We start from the raw sequence: 22,838 nt of genomic DNA, 5'->3' as shown, positions 1-22,838 counted from the left end.
AGAGCCCACGGGAAGCAGGGCCACCTCACTTCAGGGTTTGGGGTTGGTAATTCGAGCAGCACCTTCCAGCACAGCCTGGCAGCTGCACAGGTGTCTCTGCACCCATGCCCAGCCTGCCCAGGCTCTCGGCTCATCTTCCATATGCTCATTCAACAGCCGGAGCTGAGCTGATTCAAAATCAGGAACTTCTTCCGGGTCTCCCATGCGGGTGCAGGATCCCCAAGGCTTTTGGGCCGTCCTCCACTGCTTTCTCAAGTCACAAGCAGGGAGCTGGATGGGAAGTGGAGCAGCTGGGACACGAACCGGCGCCCCTATGGGATCCTGGCACTTGCCAGGCGAGGATTTAGCCACTGAGCCATGTTGAGTTCAAATGCTGTTTTTGCTTGGTGCTCCAGCTGTCGAATCTAAGAAGGTGAAAGCTCTTGGGACCCCTGGCACACCCGGCTTGGACCTGGCCCCAGCCATGGGCATTGTAAACATTTGGGGGGGGGGCGGCGGAGGGGAGTCGTGGAAGTGACCCAGCAGATGGAAGCCTTGACAGTGTCAGAGAAAGACTGGTCTAAGACATTTGCTGTGAACGAAGCGTGGGGGTGAGGGGTGAAGGTCTGGTGGACTTCAACGAACATTTCCAAGCCAGGTGCTCGCCTGCTTAAGGCTGCCCAGTAATGCAATTTCCATTGCTGAGAGAGATAAGCAGCAAGTGGGTGGAACACGGGGAAGCCTCCTGTGGCTGTGGCCCTACAAGAGGTGGCAGGTGAGCAGGTGAACAGGCTTGGGGCCAGGACGGCGAGACTGGGCAGATCACCAGTGTGAGGCCCAGCAGCCTGGAAGGCCAAAGAAGAGGGGACAGCCTCCAGGTGTGGGGTAGTGGGGTGGGGGGGCTCCTGGGCTGAATCCCGGCCTCTTGCGTCACCCCCTCCTCTGGAGAGGCAGGGGTCGGGGAGGGAAGAGGGTGGTGGGGGCTTTGTCAGCACCTCGGACAGCGCCTCTTCTCTCTCTGTCCGTGGTCCTGACGGCTGGTGGGCAGGGACGTGGATGCCAGGGCCGTGAGGAAGAGCTTGGTTTAGTTAAAGCCCGGTTGATCTTAGGGGGGAGACCAGGGAGGTTGGAACCTCGATGGTGTTTGTAGAAACAGAACTCACAGCTCAAAAAGGTGAAAACAACCCAGTCGCTCCCCGACAAACCGGTAGCAAGATGTTCACACGATGGAACATTACTCAGCCAGCAAAAGGTCTGGCTGTTAGCTACCTCGTGCATGAGCGTGGGACACTGCGTGATGGGAGCCGATGGCTAGGGGTACACACCGCCTGAGTCCACTCCCAGGAGGTCCCCTGAGAGCAGGAAGGGGACCAGTGGGGGTGCGCCAGGGGCAGGGGAGCAAGTGTCTAGTACCGTGATTTATTTGAAAAGCCAGATTCTGGGCCCGGCACCGTGGCCTAGCGGCTAAAGTCCTCGCCTTGAATGCGCCGGGATCCATATGGGTGCCTGTTCTAATCCCGGCGGCTCCACTTCCCATCCAGCTCCCTGCTTGTGGCCTGGGAAAGCAGTGGAGGACGGCCCAAAGCCTTGGGACCCTGCACCCACGTGGGAGACCTGGAAGAGGCTCCTGGCTCCGGATCAGCTCAGCTCTGGCCATTATGGCCACTTGGGGAGTGAATCATCGGATGGAAGATCTTCCTCTCTCTCTCTCCTCCTCTCTGTATATCTGACTTCGTAATGAAAGAAAGAAAGGAAAAAAGGAAGGAAGGAAAGAAGGCAGGACAGATTCTACAAAGAGGAGAGACAGGGAGAACAATCTTTCATCCACTGGTTCACTTCCCAAGTGGCCGCAATAGCTGGGGAGCTGAGCCAATCCGAAGCCAGCAGCCAGGAGCCTCCTCTGGGACTCCTATGTGAGTGCAGGGTCCCCAAGGCTTTGGGGCGTCCTCCTCTGCTTTCCCAGGCCACAAGCAGGGAGCTGGAGGGGAAATGGAGCAGGTAGGACATGAGCCGGTGACCATATGGGGTGCTGGCACGTTCAAGGTGAGGATTTAGCCATTGGGCATGATGCCCCATCTCCGTTCTTGAGCCCACATGCAGTGGGGGGCACTGACCCAGGGCCCAGGCACAGTGGAGCCCAGGGAAGGACATGCAATTGTCATTCTTGCCCTGGGAAGCACACACAACCATCACAGCTGCCTCCACCTCCGCTTGGAGAAGCCCAGCAAGGTGCCGCGACCGGCCCTGGTCAGGATCCCACGCGCGTGGCCTGGCTACACTATCTGAACTACAGCTAAGACCCCAAGGGCCAGAGGTCGGGGCATAGTGAGGCCAGGGGCGTTCTGAGTCAGGTCAACCGAGCCCCAGCAGGTAGGGATGCACGCAGCAGGGCCAGTGGAGGGTCCCTGACCCAAGGGAGGTGTGGAGGTGGGAGACCCTTGTGGCTGCACAGGGAAGCAGCCGGGGATGGACAGGCGATGCCCAATCAGTGGGGGCAAGCGCGTTTCCCCCAAGCCAACATGACACCCAACGCTGTGTCCTACAGGTCCAAGTTTATTGTGTGTGTGTGTGGGGGGGTGAGGGGTGTGACCCTGGAGGTCAAAGTCATCAGTGCATTTGCACCCTCCGACGGGGGCAGGTCAGTCCCTGCGCAGACCCCGGGGGAGGGGCCGCGGACACAGCAGCAGCAGCAGCAGCTGGGGCGGGGGGCGTGCTGCCCCTCAGGGCTGGGCCAGGAGCAGCGGCCGTGGGGGGGCCTCAGGTGTCTGTGGCCCAGCCGGGGGGCTCCTGGGGCGCAAAGCGCCGGTGCCTGAGCATCGGCTTGTCCTCTTCCTGTGGAGGGGACATGGCGACGGTGCCAGGGTCACGCGAGGTGCGTGGGACGTGGGTGCCCAGCGAGGGCACCTGTCTCCTTCCCTCCGTACACACACACACAGGGGACACACAGCACGCGGACCGACGCCTCGGCCCAGCCTGGCAGGCAGCGGGCGGGTCATCTCGCTGCACTTGCTGCCCAACCGAACCTGGCCTGGCACAGACATGCAGCCCCTACCGGCTCCCCGGGGCCTGCTCACCACCTCCGGCTCCCCCCCGGCCCTGCTCACCACCTCCGGCTCCCCCCCGCGGCCCTGCTCACCACCTCCGGTTCCCCCCGGCCCTGCTCACCACCTCCGAGGTCGTGCTGGGGCTCGCGCCCTCTGGGGAGCCCCCTTCGTCCCGTGAGCAGTCCGGGCCAGCATCTTCCTCGTACTCGGTCAGGCAGTCCGACTCCTCCCCTGCAGGCAGGGGTGTGGGTGGGGTGAGGGGGCGTGCCCGTCGCTGGGCCCCCCCCCCCGACCTCGCCCTGTGCTCCCCCATAACCTTCCCGTATCTGGGACCTTACCATCGGCACAGCCGTCAGACACGTAGCTTGTGGGGGGCTCGATCCGTGACACGATCTCGGCCAAGTCCGTGAAGCCGGAGCTGGGGAACGCCAGTCCCTGGCGGGGTTGGGGGTACCCCGCAGGGTATTGGGGTGACTGTGGGCTCAGGTGGAGATCTGAGGGCTCAAGGCTCACCCAGGGGGTGACTGTGGGCTGGGGTGGAGATCTGAGGGCTCAGGGCTCACCAAGGGGGTGACTGTGGGCTGGGGTGGAGATCTGAGGGCTCAGGGCTCACCAAGGGGCGGGTTGTAGGGCTCAGCAGAACCCAGGAGGGGTGGGGACAGGGAGGGTACCGCTGGCTTACGTCAGCGCGGCGGCTCTCATTCAGGTCCGTGGACCGCCGGTCCGTCAGCATTTTTTCAATGACGTCACCCCGCGTCCAGCCCCCGAACACGGCCTTGCCGTACTGGTAGCCCACGTCCTGTGGGGGGAGCCCAGCGCCATCGAGGGTTTGGGGTGGCACCTGCTGCTGGGTCCCATCCATCCTCCCCATCCGCCCCCCCATCTCCAGCCCTGTCAAATGCTCAGACTGCAGGGGTCTGCACCCCCGGTAGACATCTCGGAGTGAGACCCCACCTCCCACAGCTCCCCTCTCCCCTCCAGGCACCACTGGTCCATCACGGCACGCTGTGGCAGGCAGCCTGGAACTTGGGGTGTCCGCACCCATTGCCTTTGGGGAGCTGGGGGGAGGCATGCGTGCTGTGCTCTGCCTCCCGTTACAGGGTCAGCAGGCAGGTGTGTGGCCACCACGCCTCTACCTTCCGAGACAGGCCTGTGGCAGGCGTGCCCGCACCCAGCCCCGGCTCCAGCCGGCTCCAGCCCCAGCCCCGGCAGTCCCCAGCCCCAGCTCCGGCCGTCCCCAGCCCCAGTCCCGGCTCCGGCTGTCGCCAGCCCCAGTCCCAGCTCCAGCCGTCCCCAGCCCTGGCTCCGGCCGTCCCCAACCCCAGCCCTGGCTCTGGCCATCCACAGCCCCAGCCCCGGCTCCGGTCATCCACAGCCCTAGCCCCAGCCCCAGCCCCGGCTCCAGCCAGCCCCAGCCCCAGCCCCAGCCCCAGCCCCAGCCCCGGCCGTCCCCAGCCCCGGCCACCACGGCCCTGCTGCACATCCCCAATGGTGCCTGCCGGATGCTCACGTAGATCTGGTCGAACTTGCCAAAGTCCATGGTCTTGAAGCAGTCAATGGGAGGGCGCAGGTACTCGCAGTAGCAGCTGGACTTGACCACCTCCAGCTGCCGCACACACGACACGTAGGCCAGGCGGGACTGGATCTCCGCCATGTCCGGCACCTTGACCTTGTCCGCCCAGGGGTTCAGCCGCTTCCACAGCAGCCACCAGCCCGACAGGCTGTCCCCGTAGGTGCTCAGGTCCGTCTCGTCCTGGCTGCCCACGTCGATGGCGATGACCGTTTTGGCCCCCATGCTCCGAGCGATGTCCGCTGTGGGGGGGTGCGGGCAGGTCAGCGGGCAGGGACGGCCAACTCAGGGCCCCCACAGACACCGCCAAGGCGGATGGTCGTGGCCCAGACGACATGCAGTGAGCGCCTGCGTCTCCGTGCGTGCGTGCGTGAGGCCACTTGCCTGGCAGGTTGTTGATGTAACCGCCGTCCATGAGCAGGTGGCCATCCTTGGGGTCGCACAGCGGGGGCAGGTAGCCAGAGAGCGTCATGCTGGCACGCACGTAGCGCCATAGGGAGCCTGCCCGGCGGGACACAGATGCACACAGGAGCCCTCAGAGCCGCTGATCGGACAGCTCCACGTGACCACCTCATCCACCAGCAGGGGAGGGCAGGAGGCAGTGGTGAGGCGCTCTAGGGGCCCTCCGGCCCCCTCACCTGAGCACCGTCTGGGATACAAGTGGGTGACAGCTAGTGGTCGGCAGGAGGCCCGAGTGGACAGGCACGCGTGTTCCCCACGTCCCAGGTGCTCAGTGGTCCTTTATCAAAGCCTGCCCCCAGCTCCTGGGATGCAGGGAGGCTGGGCGCGGGGCAGGGGGCACCTACCATCCTTGTGGACACGCATAGCCGAGGCCGTGATGTCCGTGGTCACGTTGAAGTAGGGCAGCCACAGGTCCTGCCGGGACAGAGACAGGGTCAGCCAGGGACAGGGGCCGCGCTCCTGGGGGAGGGGGCTCCTAGGGAGGGGGTTCCTGGAGGAAGGGGCTCCTGGGGGAGGGGGCTCCTGGGGGAGGGGGGTCTTGGGGGAGGAGGCTCTTGGAGGACGGGGTTCCTGGGGGAGGGGGTTCCTGGGGGAGGAGGCTCTTGGAGGACGGGGTTCCTGGGGGAGGGGGTTCCTGGGGGAGGAGGCTCCTTGGGGACAGGGCTGCACTCCTTGGGGAAGGGGCTCTTGGGGGAGGGGACTCCTGGGGGAGGAGATTCCTGGGGGAGGGGGCTCCTGGGAGAGGGGGTTCCTGTGGGAGGGGGCTCCTGGGAGAGGGGGCTCCTGGGAGAGGGGGTTCCTGCGGGAGAGGGCTCCTGGGGGAGGGGACTCCTGGGGCAGGGGGTGCACCTGCCTCAATCTGCTTGTCCTGGAAGACGCGGTGGATGCTGCGGTTGAAAGCCGAGCCCGTGAACATGGAGGTGACCGGGTAGGTGAGGTCCAGCACGGGTTCCAACACGGATGTCATACCCTAGGGATGGTGGGTGGGGGGAACTCACCTGTGGTTATCGGGGCCACCAATGGGAGAGTGGAGGCTGAGCTGGGGCAATTAGGGGCCTTCACGTGGTCAGCCAGGGCCACTAACCAGGTGCTTGCTCACGTCTGGGGACCACGGTCACGGGCAGGAGGCCAGAGAGAGGGGCAGAACAGGGCACCCCCTCTCCCCCGCCCCCATCAGGGTCAGTTACAGGTACATCCCCAGGGGAGCAGAAGCCCCTCTCCCGGGCTCTGACACACACCTTGGCCCACTCACGTGCCCTCTGCTTGGTCCGGCTGGCGCTGCGCTCCTCGGCGTACAGGGCCCCAATGAAGGAGCCGATGGACGTGCCGCCCACCAGGTCCACGGGGACCCCCGCCTCCTCCAGCGCCTTCAGCACCCCGATATGGGAGCAGCCCCTGGGGCAGGGTGTGGGGAGGCGAGGGGAGGACATTCAGTATCCCTCACAGCCAGGGCATCACAGGGCCAGCCCGCCACCCCCCCCAGGTACCTGCTTCGCTCCTCACCTGGCCCCGCCCCCGCCCAGCACCAGGGCGATGGTGTTTCCGGTGAGTACGCGTGCCAAGCGGGAGAAGTCGCTGTGCCGGTCGGCGCGCCGGGAGAACACCTTGGCGTAGAGCTCGTGCTGGGGGTCGGCGAGAGGGAGCCGTGATGGGGTCGGAGCTCTCCGCCCCTCACTGCCCATCACGGCCTGGGCAGGAAGGCTCCGCCCCCGGCATCCCAAGCCACACCCACAGGGAGGTCCCCTCCAAGCTTCCCCTGTAGACTCTGCCCCTCTAACTGGGTGGTCCCCCTGCAGGCCCTGCCACCCTAGCTGGTGTTCCTCCTGCAGGCCCTGCCCCTCGAGCTGGGCGGTCCCCCTGCAGGCCCTGTCCCTCGAGCTGGGTGCTCCCCCTGCAGGCCCTGCCCCTCGAGCTGGGTGGTCCCCCTGCAGGCCCTGCCCCTCGAGCTGGGTGGTCCCCCTGCAGGCCCTGCCACCCTAGCTGGTGTTCCCCCTGCAGGCCCTGCCCCTGAGCTGGGTGGTCCCCCTGCAGGCCCTGCCCCTCGAGCTGGGTGGTCCCCCTGCAGGCCCTGCCCCTCGAGCTGGATGTTCCCCTGCAGGCCCTGCCCTCGAGCTGGGTGGTCCCCCTGCAGGCCCTGCCCCGGTGTCCCTGCAGCCTGCCTGAGTGGTAGTCCCCTGCAGGCCCTGCCCCTCGAGCTGGGTGGTCCCCCTGCAGGCCCTGCCTCCTTGAGCTGGATGTTCCCCTTGCAGGCCCTGTCCCTCGAGCTGGGTGTTCCCCCTGCAGGCCCTGTCCCTCGAGCTGGGTGGTCCCCCTGCAGGCCCTGTCCCTCGAGCTGGGTGCTCCCCCTGCAGGCCCTGCCCCTCGAGCTGGGTGGTCCCCTGCAGCCCTGCCCAGTGGGTCCCCTGCAGGCCCTGCCCCGAGCTGGGTGGTCCCCCTGCAGGCCCTGCCCCTCGAGCTGGATGGTTCCCCTGCAGGCCCTGCCCCTCGAGCTGGGTGGTCCCCCTGCAGGCCCTGTCCCTCGAGCTGGGTGGTCCCCCTGCAGGCCCTGCCCCTCGAGCTGGGTGGTCCCCCTGCAGGCCCTGCCTCCTTGAGCTGGATGTTCCCCTTGCAGGCCCTGTCCCTCGAGCTGGGTGGTCCCCCTGCAGGCCCTGCCCCTCGAGCTGGGTGGTCCCCCTGCAGGCCCTGTCCCTCAAGCTGGGTGGTCCCCCTGCAGGCCCTGCCCCTTGAGCTGGGTAGTACCCTGCAGGCCCTGCCCCTCGAGCTGGATGGTTCCCCTGCAGGCCCTGCCCCTCGAGCTGGGCGGTCCCCCTGCAGGCCCTGTCCCTCGAGCTGGGTGCTCCCCCTGCAGGCCCTGCCCCTCGAGCTGGGTGGTCCCCCTGCAGGCCCTGCCCCTCGAGCTGGGTGGTCCCCCTGCAGGCCCTGCCACCCTAGCTGGTGTTCCCCCTGCAGGCCCTGCCCCTTGAGCTGGGTAGTACCCTGCAGGCCCTGCCCCTCGAGCTGGGTGGTCCCCCTGCAGGCCCTGCCTCCTTGAGCTGGATGTTCCCCTTGCAGGCCCTGTCCCTCGAGCTGGGTGGTCCCCCTGCAGGCCCTGTCCCTCGAGCTGGGTGGTCCCCCTGCAGGCCCTGTCCCTCGAGCTGGGTGGTCCCCCTGCAGGCCCTGCCCCTCGAGCTGGGTGGTCCCCCTGCAGGCCCTGTCCCTCGAGCTGGGTGGTCCCCCTGCAGGCCCTGCCCCCTCGAGCTGGGTGGTCCCCCTGCAGGCCCTGCCCCTCGAGCTGGGTGCTCCCCCTGCAGGCCCTGTCCCTCGAGCTGGGTGGTCCCCCTGCAGGCCCTGCCCCTCGAGCTGGGTGGTCCCCCTGCAGGCCCTGTCCCTCGAGCTGGGTGGTCCCCTTGCAGGCCCTGTCCCTCGAGCTGGGTGGTCCTCCTGCAGGACCTGCCCCTCGAGCTGGGTGGTCCCCCTGCAGGCCCTGCCCCTCGAGCTGGGTGCTTCCCCTGCAGGCTCCCGCCTTACCAGCTTGGCCGGGCTGCGGCGTGAGAAGAGGCGGCGTGGGCAGCGCAGGTGCAGGTGTCCGGAGCACCAGCTTCGCATGTTGAGCCACTCCACCGTGCGCGTGGGGCCCGGGCCCTCCTCCCGGTGGAGCAGCACCAGCTGCTTGAGGGCACGCACGGCCGTGTTCTCCAGCATCTGCTCCAGCTGCGACACGGGCACCGGGTGGGCATCGGCAGCCGCCCTCCTGCCCACCCGCCTCCCTGGTCACCAGCTCCCACGTTGCGGGGGTGCGGCGGGGGTCCCCCCCGTGCATGTCCAGCCTCCAGACCTGGCCCAGTGTGGGCTCCTGGTCCCCCAGGCCCACGATGAGGATACAGTCGGCCTGGCGCAGGCACCGCACAGTCCAGGGCGTCAGCGACGCGTCCGTCTGGTACAGCACGATGCGGTGGGCGTCCTCCTGCTGTGCCAGCCAGCCCGACAGCCGGAACTCCTGGATGCTGGGGGAGAGGGGAGAAGGCGGGTGGCATCTGATCGCTGCCAGAGACAGCACTGCCTCAGGCTGCCAGCCCAGACCCGAGAGGCCTCTCCCGGGGGCGCCACGTTCCCCCACTCACCTGTCCAGGGCCGAGGCCCCCAGCCGCGCCCGGATGATATCACTATTGAGCAGCAGTGTGGGGCCTGGGATAGACCAGCCGGGCTCAGGGTTAGCGGGCCAGTAGGGGGGTGCTGGCTGCGACGAACACACAGCCCCCCCCCCCAGCAGTCTGCTCTCCACACTGACGGAGGCCCTGCCCAGCCCGCGCTGACGCCCCATCCCAACCCCAACTGAAGCCTCACCCGCAGCGCCACACCCACCACCGCTTGTCCCCCACTGATGGGTGCCCCACCCCAGCCCACCCCAACCGAAGCGCCGCCCACATCCTCTGCCCGGCACTGACCGATGGCCTGCAGGGCGTGCTGCAGCTCCAGGGTGAAGGCCACCATGGGCACCTCGGCGCACACGGGCAGCACCGCCACGGTGGCCAGGTTGCTGGCCGGGTTGGTGAGCTCCGAGTGTGGGGGCACTCCCAGCCCCGAGCCTGCAGAGACCCAAGGGCGTGAGCCGGGCTGTGGGGCTGGACTACATCCCCCAGAGTGCCTTGGGCCCGCCGCCTGTCACCTGGGAAGGGGCCTTGCAGCTGCTGCAGATTGCCCAGAATCTTCTGGCTCAGCAGGTGGATGAGGCGAGTCACAACCTGGAGTCAGAGGAGGAAGAGGAGGGGAAGGAGGAAGGGAGGGGGAGAGGAAGGGGAGGGGAAGGGGGAAGAGGAGGGAGAGGAGGAGGGAGAGGAGGAGGGAGAGGAGGGGGAGGGGGAGGAGGAAGAGGAGGGAGAGGAGGAAGGGAGGAGGAGGAGGAGGGGGAGGGGGAAGGGGAGGGGAAGGAGGAAGAGGAGGGGGAGGAGCAGGGGGAGGAGCAGCAGGGGGAGGAGCAGCAGGGGGAGGAGCAGCAGGGGGAGGAGCAGCAGGGGGAGGAGCAAAAGGGGTGCCGTGAGCCACAGGGCAATGCTGCAGGCCCCACTGTCCAGGTCCCTGTTCCCACCTCCAAGAGCCCCGCCCCCTGACAGGGCCCCGCCCCTCAAAGCTCCTCCCACAGGAGGCCCCGCCCTCTGAAGTGGCTCCTCCCACGCAAAGCTCCTCCCCATGCATGAGACACCCCCCCCCCGTGAAGCTCCTCCCCACCCCCCGAGGCCCGCCCCCAGGCAGTGGGTCCGCCCCATGAAGCCTCCATCTTAAGGCCCCGCCCATAAAGCCCCACCCCTCTCCCGAGCCCCGCCCTCCCTGCAGCCCCGCCCCCGGCAGCCCACCTGCGGGTAGCGGCGTTTGATGTGGCCCAAGGTGCCCTCGGGGAGCTTGGCCAGCTCCGTGTCCCGCACAGCGTGCACCGTGGTGGCTCGTGGCTGCCGGGTCAGCGCCTCCACCTGCGGGGGCACGCGTGTCGGGACAGCGGGGGACTGGGGGGCGGGGTGGGGGGACTGTGGGGTGGGGTGGGGGGCACTGCATGGCAGGGTGGGGGGCACGCGTGTCGGGACAGCGGGGGACTGGGGCGGGGTGGGGGGCACGCGTGTGGGGACAGCGGGGGACTGGGGGGCGGGGTGGGGGGACTGGGGGGTGGGGTGGGGGGCACTGCATGGCAGGGTGGGGGCACGCGTGTCGGGACAGCGGGGGACTGGGGCGGGGTGGGGGGCACGCGTGTCGGGACAGCGGGGGACTGTGGGGTGGGGTGGGGGGCACACGTGTGGGGACAGCGGGGGCTGTGGGGTGGGGTGGGGGGCACTGCACGGGTGGAGAGCCTGGGGGGACTGCAGGGCGGGGTGGGGGGCACTGCCGGGGGGGAGGGACAGCCTGGGGGGAGGTCAAGGCTGGCGGCTGCTCCGGGGCCTGGGGCAGGGGCACACTCCAACCCCCACCCCACACCAGGGGGCCCGAGCGAGGGCAGGGGTGGTCACGTCCCCCACCCCAGGGGCCCGAGCAAGGGCAGGAGTGGTCACGTCCCCCACCCCGGGGGCCCGAGCAAGGGCAGGGGTGGTCACGTCCCGCACCCCAGGGGCCCGAGCGAGGGCAGGGGTGGTCACGTCCCCCACCCCGGGGGCCTGAGCAAGGGCAGGGGGCCAAGCGAGGGCAGGGGTGGTCACGTCCCCCACCCCGGGGGCCCGAGCGAGGGCAGGGTGCCCAGCTCACCACGCCAATGAGGTCCCCGCGGCCGTACTCGCCCACCAGCTCCTTCTTGCCATTGCCACGTTGGATGACACTACGCAGCCGCCCGTTGAGGACAATGTAGGTGCAGTCGGAGCGGTCGCCCTGTCTGTGGGGTAGCCAGTGGAGGGGTCAGGCACGGCCCAGGCCTCGGCTGGGCAGGACCCGGGCAGCAGGGCAGCAGGCACGGTCCAGGCCTTGGCTGGGCAGGACCCGGGCAGCCAGGCAGCAGGTACAGTCCAGCCCTCAGTTGGGCAGGACCTGGGCAACCAGGCAACCAGGCAGCCAGGCACGGTCCAGGCCTCGGCCTGGGGAGGACCCGGGCCGCCGGGCAGCAGGCACGGTCCAGGCCTTGGCTGGGCAGGACCCAGGCAGCAGGCACAGGCTGTACCTGTACAGGGCACGTCCTGCCTCCACCGCCGTCCAGTCGATGGCGAAATCCATCTGGCGCACGAAGGGCGACATCCTGGCGGCCACCGTGTGCGCGGCGCTCAGCACCACGCTGGGCTGTGCGCGCATGATCCTGCGGGTGGCAGAGGGACAGTGCATGGGCTTGGGGCGGGGAGGGACACGGCCTTCCACCATCCCCCAGGGAGGTCCCACGGATAGAGGGTACAAAGCCGGGAAGCCACATGGGCGGCGCTCCCGGTGTGCTCCAGGAATAAGACTCTGGGTCTCCCGCCACCCCTTCCCATGGGCTGAGAAGGGTCAGGGTGCGGGCCCGTCCTACTCGTAAAAGTCGGACTTGGAGATCCGCAGGAAGGTGCAGTCGCGCTGGGCGCGCAGGGTGAAAATGAGGGGCTCGCCGGTGAGCACGGCCAGCTGCCCCACCAGCTCCCCGGGCTGCGCCACGAACAGGCACACCTCCTCCGCCTTGTCGATCATGCGCTGGTACACGTGCAGGCAGCCCCAGAGCACGAAGTGCAGGCTCACATCCTGGGGGTTGCAAGGGGGTGGGCACGTCAGGGGGTCAGGGCGAGACCCCCGGGTCGCCAGGCCAGAGGCTTAAGCAACAAAAGTTAAAGGCCAGGAATAGAGATCTTGGTTAAGGGCAAGGCAGGTGCAGGACCTGTGGACAGAGCAACCGTTCCAGCCACATGAGTGTGTGTGTGTGTGTGTGTGTGTGTGTGTGTGTGTGTGTGTGCGTGCGCACGCCCTTGGCACCCAGGACAGACGCTGCTCAACCGATCGCCAAACTCTGAGCCCAGATCCAGGCTCCCGGGGGGGTTGTCTTCAGCAAGAGGCTGGTACACCCAGGCTCCTCCGGATGGACGGACAGGGCATGGCTGAGCTTCAGTCCCGCATGTGTGCGGGGCCAACCCTGCCAGTCACCCAGCACGCAAGCTCAACTCAATTAAACACTGCATCGAAACGGACCAGAGGCATAGAACTAAGAGCTGAAATTCTGCGAGTCGAGGCGACTTTGAATTCGCCGACGAATTCTCCGGATTCAGAAGTCTGTTTCGAACAACGGTGATGCTAAGGTGAGCGGGGAGCATTTGGCACAGCGCGTAAGCTGTGACATATAAACATCTGCTTTGCGTACGGGGTGTCTGGCTGAGTCCTGGTCCCTTGGCTCCCCAGTCCATCCGTATTGTAGGCATTTGGGGAAAGACCCTGGCTTGGGGGATCTCTCTCTCTCTCAGTTCTGCCTTTCAAGTTATCTTGCAAGATTCAAGAGGGAATTTGTGCAGAACATCCCACGGTTGCGTGAATCGTGGTCGCCAGGAGGTGGCAGCAACCGGGACACCCGTGAGCGGCGGGTCCCTGGAATGGGTCATTTCAGCCATGAAGGAACAGGGCACCACGGACCCCTACAACAGCATGCACAACCTGGGGACCACACAGGAGCCCCGGGGGCAGAGCAGCCAGCCAGCCAACGGCCCCCAGAGTCGCGAAAAGATCCAGCAAAAAAACAAACACACACACACACACACACAAAAACACACCGCTTTTCAAGGCGATGATGGAAAAGTTCCAAGATCGAGGCCAAGGTCACGCACATCCTGCAAGGTCTTAAAATCCTGTGGGTGGCTGGGAGGCGTGCCGATTCTCTCCCAATAAAAACCATCTCCCTTGCCTGACCGTGGTTCTCTCTCTGGCTGGCCCAGGTGACCAGCCAGTTCCTCCCCACCACGGGACGCTGGATGAGCCGCCAACGTCTGTCCCCACCCTTCCCCTGGAGCTGGCGGCCCCGCGTCCTTCAGAGAGGTTGCTGGGCGTGAGTGCGACGGCCCATACGCGCCTCTCTGTAGCAATGCCCAGCTTTTTTTTTTTTTTTAATAAAAACAAGAGTTGGGTTAACCTTAACTCATTTCCAGCAGAACCCTGAGCCTGTCACCATGGCAGAGGGTAAGCTGGTTTTTCCGACCTCTTTCCTGTAGGCAGCACGGTGGGGAAACCGGACAAGGCAGAGCACCCAGTAAATGGATGTTTCTCCGGTATTTTGGCTAGTGTGACCACCTACACAGCTGATGTGTCCATTTAGAAATAAGGAATGGGGCCCGGCAGCATGGCCTAGCGGCTAAAGTCCTCGCCTTGAACGTCGGGGATCCCATAGGGGCGCTGGTTCTAATCCTGGCTGCTCCACTTCCCATCCGGCTCCCTGCTTGTGGCCTGGGAAAGCCGTCGAGGACGGCCCAAAGCCTTGGGACCCTGCACCCGTGTGGGAGACCTGGAAAGAAGTTCCTGGCTCCTGGCTTCAGATCAGCTCAGTTCTGGCCGTTGGGGTCACTTGGGGAGTGAATCATCGGACGGAAGATCTTCCTCTCTGTCTCTCCTCCTCTCTGTAGATCTGACTTTCCAATAAATAAATAAATCTTAAAGAAGGAATGACGCAGCGATGGGAAGACCTGCCTCCCCCCGTGATTTCAGCTTCTCTGATGCTTGACTGAAGTCCTGCAGGAACCCCCTGGGCAGGTGCATCCACGCGCATGCACACACACACACACCGGAAATTTCTAACACAGGACTTGCACCTGGGGTCTGGGACAGGCACTGAGGGTCACGGACAGGAAGGCACCCTTGGCCATCTGCTGGGGAAGTGAGTTTTCCTAGGCTCGGACGTCCTGGGGAATTGAAGGTGGTCCTGCTCTTGCCCCCGGAGTTCCTAGGAAGGCATGGGATGCCCCGCTCCTGCCGTGGGGGACGCAGGTGGAGGGTCCCCCTCCGCCCCTTTAATCCAGAACTCTTGGAACCGGAAGTGTTTCGAATTTCAGAGTTTTGGGGGGGCGCGCGTTGTATGGGGACGTAACGGGGGCGTCTCGGACTGAGAGAGTCCACTCCGCGCCTCCTGCGTGCCATCTGCGGGTGGTGGGCCACGGTGGTTCTAGCACGCCTGTGTCCTGGCTGCCTCGTGGGCCACGGTGGTTGTAGCACGCCTGTGTCCTGGCTGCCTCGTGGGGTCAGGGAAGGAGTTTTCCACGTGGCGGGGCATCACTGTGGGTGCCCCAGGATCCACGCGGCTTTGAGATTCCTGACTTACGGACATTCAACCCGTGACGGGGGGGCCCCCTGACACGCACTGTGGGCAATGGGTGTCAGGGAGCAGAGAAGGTATCGGGCCGTGCCGGCCGTGTGGTACTACTGTGTGTTAAGCTACCGCTTGCAATGCTGACAGCCCACACAGGAGTTCAAGTCCTGGCTGCTCCCTGCTCACGCCCCTGGGAATGCAGCCCACGTGCTGGGGTCCCTGCCGCCCATGTGGGAGACCCGGATGGAGCTCTCGGCTCCTGGCTGTGCCTGGCCCAGCCCTGCCTGTTGGGGCCATTTTGTGGCGTGAACCAGCAGAGGGGAGATCTCTCTGTGTCTCTACGTTTCAAAGCAATACAATCACCAGCTGAAAGTTTCGGAGAGAGGCGGAGTGCAAATGCCCCGAGACCCCTGGGGACGGTGGCAGAGAGACCTGGCTACAAGCAGCAGGTCTGGGACTCCCCAGGGGCCCGGCTGGGACCCAGCTCCTTCAATCCCACCCCCCGGGACTCACAACGCCTGGAACCCACCCCCACCTGCTGTGATGGAACAACAGAATCACCTGCCAAGCAGTGGCACCCTGCCCCTAGCTGCCTCCCAGGCGGGGGCCGCAGCTGTCATGCCCTGCCTGATCCCAATGCCGGCTTCTTCTGCTAGAGTCAGCACCCAGGACCCCGTCGGCACCTGTCATGAGCTCGGGTCTGCGGGTGGGGTCAGGGTTTCAAGCTGCAAGTCCCACACTGGGGAGGCATCAGGGCCCAAGCAGGGGGAGGGGTGTGAGGTGCCTGCTTAGGGGTCAGAGGTCAGCCTCACCTGGTCTCCCTGGCGGGCAATGATGGTGCCAGCTTTTGCATGGTGTAACAAGACGCGGCTGTTCAGGAGAGAGGGGTCCTTGGGGAGGAGAGAGAGAGAGAGAGACAGAGGGTAGGCTAGGGTTGAGATGAGCCCAGTCAGGCCTGCTCCAACCCTGCCCACCCCTTGCCACCACCTGCCACCCAACCCGCCACCTGCAGCCCAACCCGCCACCTGCAGCCCACCCCGCCACCTGCCGCCCACCCCGCCCCCTGCCACCCACCCCGCCACCTGCCACCCCGCCACCTGCCACCCACCCCGCCACCTGCCGCCCAACCCGCCACCTGCAGCCCACCCCGCCCCCTGCCACCCACCCCGCCACCTGCCACCCCGCCACCTGCCACCCACCCCGCCACCTGCAGCCCACCTCAATCCGCATGAGCTTGGCCAGTTCCCGCTTGGCTGCCTCGAAGATGCTGCTGGTCTGGCGGCCCTGGTAGGGCCCGAAGGGGCAGCCGCCCGTGGCCGACTCGTCCTCGCAGTAGCTATATTCGCAGGCCCCCGCTGGCTGTTCCCGGGGCTCCTGCGTGGGTGTCTGTGGGAGGAGGGGTGAGTGGAGCGGGTGTGAAGCAGGGCCTGTCACCCTCTCGCTCTAACACCCCCACAACCCACACCCTTCCTCCGGGGTCTCACCCGAGCAGGAGCCGCCACCTGGGGACCCCCGGAGGCCTCCTCCTGGAGCGACAGGGAGATGCGACCACGTTCATAAGCCATGTCGAAGTCGGAGCGGGGGCCGCCCTGCAGGCCTGCAGAGGGGACGGACGAGGCAGGACACGAGGGCGCTGGAGCCCACCCCAGGGCCAGAGCTCCTCCCCAACACCCCGACCCCGTGGGACGCCTGCAAGGAGGGGACCCACCCAAGGTCGCGCCATCCCAAGGCCCACAGCCACCGCCACGGCCCGGCCTCCCCAGACCTGAGATGTCTACCGGCATGGAGACGCAGCGACTGAGCAGAGGGGCCGAGGGGGGCGCGTCCAGGGCAGGGGGCTTCGCTGGCTCTCCTGGAGGAGACACATGGCGACTCCCACCGCTCAGGGCTGCTGGGTCGAGAGCTAGGACTGGGGAGGAGGCGAAGGGGCTTGGGTGGGGATGGCCGGGAGTCCCTGGGGTGGGGGGCAGGGGACCCCGGTTGTCTGGGGGGGAACGGAGGCGAGGGCAGGGCAGCGTGGCCTCGGGTACCTGTGGGTCCGGGCAGTGGGGCCCCAGTGGGCTCAGGCGGCCGGCCAGGGGCTTCCCGGGGCTCGTCAGCGCCTGACGTGCTGACCACTCGCTTGGAGCCCCGCACGGGGCTGGTGCGGGCCGGGAGGCCGGGGCTGGGGAACAGGCGCAGGGGCTGGATCTCCTGGGGGGGACGAGTAGCAGCTGGGGGGTAGGTCCCAGGAGTCCCTTCCTGGCCCCCTCCGTCCTCCTGCGCTCCGCCGCCCTTCCCGGAACTCACGTGGCTGAAGAGCTCGTTGGTCAGCCCCAGGTAGTTGTGCAGCGCCAGGAAGGTGACCCGCTGCAGCCTCACCATGATGATCTGCACAGGGCGGGAGGGGAGGGGCTGTGGGCGGGGCTTGCCACGGAGGGCGGGGCCATGATCAGAGAGGGTGGGGCCTGTCATGGAGGGGCGGGGCCATGAGCAGAAGGTGGACTATGGGCGGGGCCATGAGCAGAGGGTGGGACTGTAGGTGGGGCTTGCCATGGAGGGGTGGGGCTGCAGGCGGGGCCTGACAATGATGGGTGGGGACACAAGCAGAGGGTGGGGCTGAGGGCGGGGCTTGCCATGGAGGGGTGGGGCCACGAGCAGAGGGTGGGGCTGTGGGCGGGGCTGTCACAGATGGGTGTGGCCTGCTGCAGAGGCGGGGCCTCAGAGGGCGGGGTCATGGGAGGGGCCTATACCAGAGAGGCACAGCCACAGCCAGACAGGGCAGGGTCTTGGGTGGCACCTGCCACGGGGGCAGGGTGTACTAGAGAGGGCCCGTGGCATGTCCAGGGAAGCAAGCAGAGCCCCGGAGAGACCCGCAATATGGAGAACTGGGGGTGCGGGTGGCTAATGGGCGCTGTCAGTGCCTGCTCGGGGCTGATAAGGGCCGGGTGACCGCGGCTCCTGGGCCCGCCAGCCGGGTGGATGGTGCTGACCTGCACCACCCGCACCAGGCTCTCTGGGTACTTGGTGAAGACAGCGGAGAAGGCCTCTACCGGCAGCCGCAGCACCGTGGAGTCCCGGGCCGCCCGGGCAGACACAGTCCGCTGCGGGTGCTGGTGACCCTGGCGGTGGACAGGAGGAGAGGTGAGAGAGCAAGGCCTTGCCCACACCCTCCCTACCGCCCCCTCGGCCCCCTGCCACCCCACGCCCAGGCCCTGTCACTCACAGTGATGACGTCCAGGATACTGAGGAGGCTGTTGACGCTGTCCCCGGGGACCACTTCCTTCACCACGCACTCTTTCCCGTCCTGAGACACACAGGACACTGACCTGTGCAGGCCCGACCACCCCAGGGCTCCATCCCACCTCCTGATGGACAGGTTCACCTATGCAGGCCACGCCCTGACCCCTCCTCCTGTGCGGGCCATGCCCCTGACTCCTCCTCCTATGCAGGCCACGCCTTGTCCCCTCCTCCTGTGCAGGTCACACCCCCTGAATCCTCCTCCTATGCAGGACATGCCCCTGGCCCCTCCTCCTGTGCAGGCCACACCCTGATTCCTCCTTCTATGTAGGCCACGCCTTGTCCCCCTCCTCCTGTGCAGGTCACACCCCCCTGAATCCTCCTCCTATGCAGGCCACACCCCTGGCCCCTCCTCCTATGCCGGCCATGCCCCTGACTCCTCCTCCTATGCAAGTCATACCCTTGACTCCTCCCCCATGTGGGCCACGCCCCTGACCCCTCCTCCTATGCAGGCCATACCCGACTCCTCCTCCTATGCAGGCCACACCCCCGACCCCTCCTCCTGTGCAGGCCACACCCCTGACTCCTCCTCCCGTGCAGGCCACACCCCTGACCCCTCCTCCTATGCAGGCCACATCCCTGACTCCTCCTCCTATGCAAGTCATACCCTTGACTCCTCCCCCTATGTGGGCCACGCCCCTGACCCCTCCTCCTATGCAGGTCACACCCCTGACCCCCTCCTGTGCAGGCCACGCCCCTGACTCCTCCTCCTGTGCAGGTCATACCCCTGACCCCTCCTCCTATGCAGGACACACCCCTGACTCCTCCTCCTATGCAGGCCACGCCCCTGACTCCTCCTCCCGTGCAGGCCACGCCCCTGGCCCCTCCTCCTTTCCCTCAGCCCTACCCCCACTCACAGGGCCAGGCAGGCAGAGTTCCAGGAGCCCATCTTGCACCACGTAGATGCTGGCATCGGGCTGGCCCGGCCGGAGGACGTAGTCCCCCTGGCTCAGCCGCTGGAACACCATGTGTCGGCACAGCTCCAGGAAGAGCGGTTTCTCGAAGTGGCCCAGCACCCTGATGGGCAGGTGGTGAGGTAGGGAGGCAGGAGGCGGTCAGGGTGGGATCCCCGGCTGTGCCCTGCAGCCCACCCACCCCCCCCCCGCCCCGCCACCTCGCCCCTCACTCTCCCCTCGCCACTGACCGGACATTCTTGAGCATGTAGAGCACCTCGGAGGGCAGGTGGGAGTTAGCCAGGTCCCCCTCGGTCAGGTCGGCCTCCAGCACCGAGGGAGGGGGCTCCTTACGTTGCAGTGTGGGCATTTCCTTCTGGATGCGTAAGATCCTGGCGGGGAGGGGGCGCAGGAGGGTTGGGAGGTTGTTGGCCCCCCCCCCGTTCCCCCCACTCTGGTCCACAGAAGACAAGCCCACCCTGGCCCTCAGGCCAGGTCACGTCTGCCACCTGCTCTTAACAAGCGAGTTTTGATGGCTCCCAGAGCCGGATCCATCCTGCACATCTCCAGTGGGCGCCCTTGGGCTCCGACGGCAGAGTGGGACACGGCAAGGCCTGGGGCTGACTCTGCAGCCATGCGGATGTTCTAGAGCCTTCTAGAACAACAGCTTCGGGAAGGGGGCGGTGCTGGGATAGAGTGCCTTAAGTCACGGGTTGCAAAACCACCATATCCCCTACAGGCGTGGGTTCGTGTCCCGGCTGCTCCACTTCCCATTCAGCTAACTGAGGATCGTGGCCCCAGTGCCTGGGCCCCTGCACCCCGACACGAGAGAGACCCCGAGTTCCTGGCTCCTGGCTTCTGCTTGCCAAGCCCCGGCTGTTAGAGCCATCTGAAGAGGGAACCAGCAAATGGAAGAGCGCTCTCTCTCTCTCTCTCTCTCTCTCTCTCTCTCTCTCTCTCTGTTAGCTCTGCCTTTCAAATGAACAAATAAATCTTAAAAAAAAAAAAAAAAAAACCAAGAACTAAAGAACGGTGGCTTCTAGGGTGCAGGCAGGCCAGACACATAGCATCACTATGTGTGGACTCTGTAGGCAATCACGGGCGACATTCCTGGGATAGCCCTAGCACGGGCTTGCCTCTGGGCTGACACGGAGACAGCCCCTGGGACAGCCACCGAGGATCCCCAGACGGACCCCGTCACGTGTGGACCGAGACACCTCCCCTACAAAGCTCATGAGTGGCTGCTGGGAGAGCCCCCCCCCCGGGGGAGCTGGAGACCCTCTAGTGGGTGAGACAGAGAAATCCAGCAAAGCAGGAAGTGTGTGGGCTAGCCCCTTCCGCCCCAAGCCTGCACAGCCCTGGCGGGGAGGGCGGTAACCAACAGCTGTGAGGACAATGGGCTGCGTCTTCAAGGCAAGACACCCCATTTTGCCATCCCCTGGGACTTCAATGGGGGGGAACCTTGGCCAAGCATGGGGAACTTGGGGAAACCGGGGTGAGGGGATGGGGGGCCGTTCCCCTCAGGTAACAGGGAGCCCAGTCACTGGTGACACAGAGGGGCCTCCCCCGTGTGTACAGCACCCAACGTACAGAATCAAGGTGACCCGCTTGACGGAAGCCAGCGGCCACCCCCTGGACCAGTTAGAACAATTCTGAGAACTCGGGGAGGCGGGCAGGGGACCTGGAATGAACCCTCTCTTGCAGTGAGAGATAACCAGCTCCCAGCTTACCGCGGAGGAACTTGGCTCACACGGCCCTCGGGGGGACGGCATGGTCAGTGCCAGCCCGCCCCTGCACATCCGCAAGCCAGACTTCCTGCAAGCCACGCCCCACGCCCTACACACACACACACACACCCCGGGGGGCTAAGCTTACCATGCCCAACACACACACACACACACACACACACACACACACACACACACACACGTCCCCGGGCGCCAAGCTTACTTCTTGGCAATGTTGAGCATCTTGAGTTTTTTTTTCATGCGTGGCCGGGAAGTGGTGGAGACAGAAACATCCACCAAAGAGGAAGTGGACTGGGACACCTAGGTCGGGGAGATGGGTCAGAGGTCAAGAACCTGCTGGGATGCCAGAGGGGCCGGGGGGGGGGACGGAAAAGGGGCACGGGGTCCCTCTGGTGGAGGGGGGATGCTGGGCAACTCAGGACTGTGGGTGGTAGTCAGCTCGCCCCCCGCCCCCTCCCTGGGCAGGGAGCCCGGCTTCACCTTTCGCATAATCTTCCGGCCATAGAAGAGTACTTTGTCCCGCTTCCGGAACCGATAGCGGGGGGCCTCAGGGGCTGGGGTTTCTGGGGGAGGGTTGGGGACACAGGTGAAGGGTCATTCCTGGGCACCCCAGCCCACCTCAGCCTGGGCCCCAGGAGAGGCACTCCTTCCAGAACCAATAATGGGGGGCCTCGGGGGCTGGGGTTTCTGGGAGAGAGTTGGAGACATAGGTGGGGGTGTCAGTCCTGGGCACCCCAATGCACCCCAGCTTAGGCTTGTCTCCCACCCTAGGCTCCCTTTCTGGAATTGATAGCGGGGGGGGGGGGGGCCCTGTGTGTGGGATTTCTGGGGGAGGGTTGGAGACACAGGTGGAGAGCCTTCCCGGGCACCCAGTGCACCCCGAGCACCACAGGGGGAGGGTTGAGGGACGGTGGGGAGGTGGGGGTCCATCCTGGGCACCCAGTGCACCCCGGGCACCGCAGGGGGAGGGTTGGGGGACGGTGGGGAGGTGGGGGTCCGTCCCGGGCACCCAGTGCACCCCGAGCACCACAGGGGGAGGGTTGAGGGACGGTGGGGAGGTGGGGGTCCGTCCCGGGCACCCAGTGCACCCCAGACATCGCAGGGGGAGGGTTGAGGGACGGTGGGGAGCTGGGGGTCCGTCCCGGGCACCCAGTGCACCCCAGGGGGAGGGTTGGGGGACGGTGGGGAGCTGGGGGTCCGTCCCGGGCACCGCAGGGGGAGGGGTGGGGAGCTGGGGGTCCGTCCCGGGCACCCAGTGCACCCCAGGGGGAGGGTTGGGGGACGGTGGGGAGCTGGGGGTCCGTCCCGGGCACCGCAGGGGGAGAGGTGGGGAGGTGAGAGTCTGTCCCGGGCACCCAGTGCACCCCGGCCCGCCCCCCGGGAGGCACCCCGGGCTCCTCACTCCGCACTCGCAGCCGCCGCACCAGCAGCAGGATGAGCACAGCCGTGACCAGCACGGCCACCGCGGCCCCGATCATGACGCCCAGCACCTGCGGGACGAACGGCACCGGCTGCGCCCCGCACATCCGCGCCGCGGGGCCCTCCTCCAGGCTCCCGGCCCAGCCGTCCGCCTCCAGCCCCGGGGAGGCGGCGTCGGCGCCGGGACTCGGCGTCCCCATCTGCAGAATGGGACGGCGGCGACGCGGCCTTCCGTCCTCCCGCCGTCACCCGGGGGGCCGGCGGCGCTGCCCCGACACTCGGCGCACGCCGGGGAGCGTAGTTCCGCCGCGACGCGCGCGCTGGGCACGCCGGGAGTTGTAGTCCGCGCGGCGGCCCGCCCCCGTGCACCTGCCGCTGCACGCACCCTTACCGTCCCGGTTTGCAGCGGGGCTTCCGTGGGGGCCGCTCCGGGGCCGGGCGGCAGGTCCGGCGTCCCCGCCATCCTGAGTGACCTTGCAGAGCGGGGAGAAAGCGAGCAGATGGCGGACCCGGCTCGGCCCTGCACCTGCCCGGGGCGATAGCTGGCGGGGTGCCGCGTGCGGGGCTGGGGGTGCGGGGTTGGGGTGCGCGTGCGGGGCTGGGGGGCTCCCTGCTTCTCGCCTGCCACACCTCAGGGAGAACCCCAGGTCTGCAGGCTGGCCCGACCCAGGAGGTTGGGGCTTCCCGACAGGCGGTGCGCGCGGGGGACGGGGATAACTGGGATAACGGGCTGCGCATCCCCGGGGGGCGCGG

General features: G+C 66.7%; 1 protein-coding gene across 3 annotated transcripts; it reads right to left on the bottom strand.

Annotated features, from left to right (window-relative positions):
* Positions 1-2,520: 2,520 nt before the first annotated feature.
* PNPLA6 (patatin like phospholipase domain containing 6) lies at positions 2,521-22,346 on the bottom strand. 3 transcript variants are annotated; one of them, XM_040990361.1, is made up of 32 exons: positions 22,069-22,346; positions 21,147-21,229; positions 20,869-20,966; positions 19,170-19,310; positions 18,883-19,042; positions 17,952-18,032; positions 17,719-17,847; positions 17,036-17,116; positions 16,777-16,939; positions 16,512-16,598; positions 16,231-16,343; positions 15,965-16,132; positions 15,559-15,636; positions 12,005-12,210; positions 11,666-11,797; positions 11,260-11,383; positions 10,386-10,499; positions 9,701-9,776; positions 9,480-9,620; positions 9,156-9,219; positions 8,870-9,038; positions 8,563-8,745; positions 6,559-6,677; positions 6,294-6,450; positions 5,909-6,025; positions 5,400-5,469; positions 4,978-5,094; positions 4,534-4,835; positions 3,706-3,822; positions 3,362-3,458; positions 3,145-3,254; positions 2,521-2,811 (listed from the first exon to the last, which is right to left on the bottom strand). In XM_040990361.1, exons 1-32 carry the CDS (start codon positions 22,283-22,285, stop codon positions 2,737-2,739), a joined length of 4,089 nt encoding a protein of 1,362 aa, XP_040846295.1. In that variant the 5' UTR covers positions 22,286-22,346; the 3' UTR covers positions 2,521-2,736. The 3 variants fall into 3 exon arrangements, with proteins under 3 accessions (XP_040846295.1, XP_040846296.1, XP_040846297.1); XM_040990362.1 differs by having other exon boundaries at positions 15,965-16,120; XM_040990363.1 differs by lacking the exon at positions 4,978-5,094 and having other exon boundaries at positions 15,965-16,120.
* Positions 22,347-22,838: the final 492 nt, after the last annotated feature.

Source organism: Ochotona curzoniae, unplaced genomic scaffold (genome assembly GCF_017591425.1).
Source record: "Ochotona curzoniae isolate NIBS_2020 unplaced genomic scaffold, NIBS_Ocur_1.0 contig_605, whole genome shotgun sequence".
NCBI classification, from domain to species: domain Eukaryota; kingdom Metazoa; phylum Chordata; class Mammalia; order Lagomorpha; family Ochotonidae; genus Ochotona; species Ochotona curzoniae.
The sequence above is the reverse complement of the archived record's forward strand: the minus strand, read 5'-3'. Positions and strand labels throughout refer to the sequence as shown.

What these genes read in the sequence shown, in the direction of transcription:
- PNPLA6 (XM_040990361.1), bottom strand. Translation starts at nt 22,285, where the DNA reads ATGGGGACGCCGAGTCCCGGCGCCGACGCCGCCTCCCCGGGGCTGGAG. An exon ending in GCGGCGGCTGCGAGTGCGGA is followed by an intron (nt 21,230 to 22,068) that starts GTGAGGAGCCCG and finishes ACCCTCCCCCAG; the next exon opens with AAACCCCAGCCCCTGAGGCC. An exon ending in AGGTGGCGGCTCCTGCTCGG is followed by an intron (nt 16,133 to 16,230) that starts GTGAGACCCCGG and finishes CTCCTCCCACAG; the next exon opens with ACACCCACGCAGGAGCCCCG.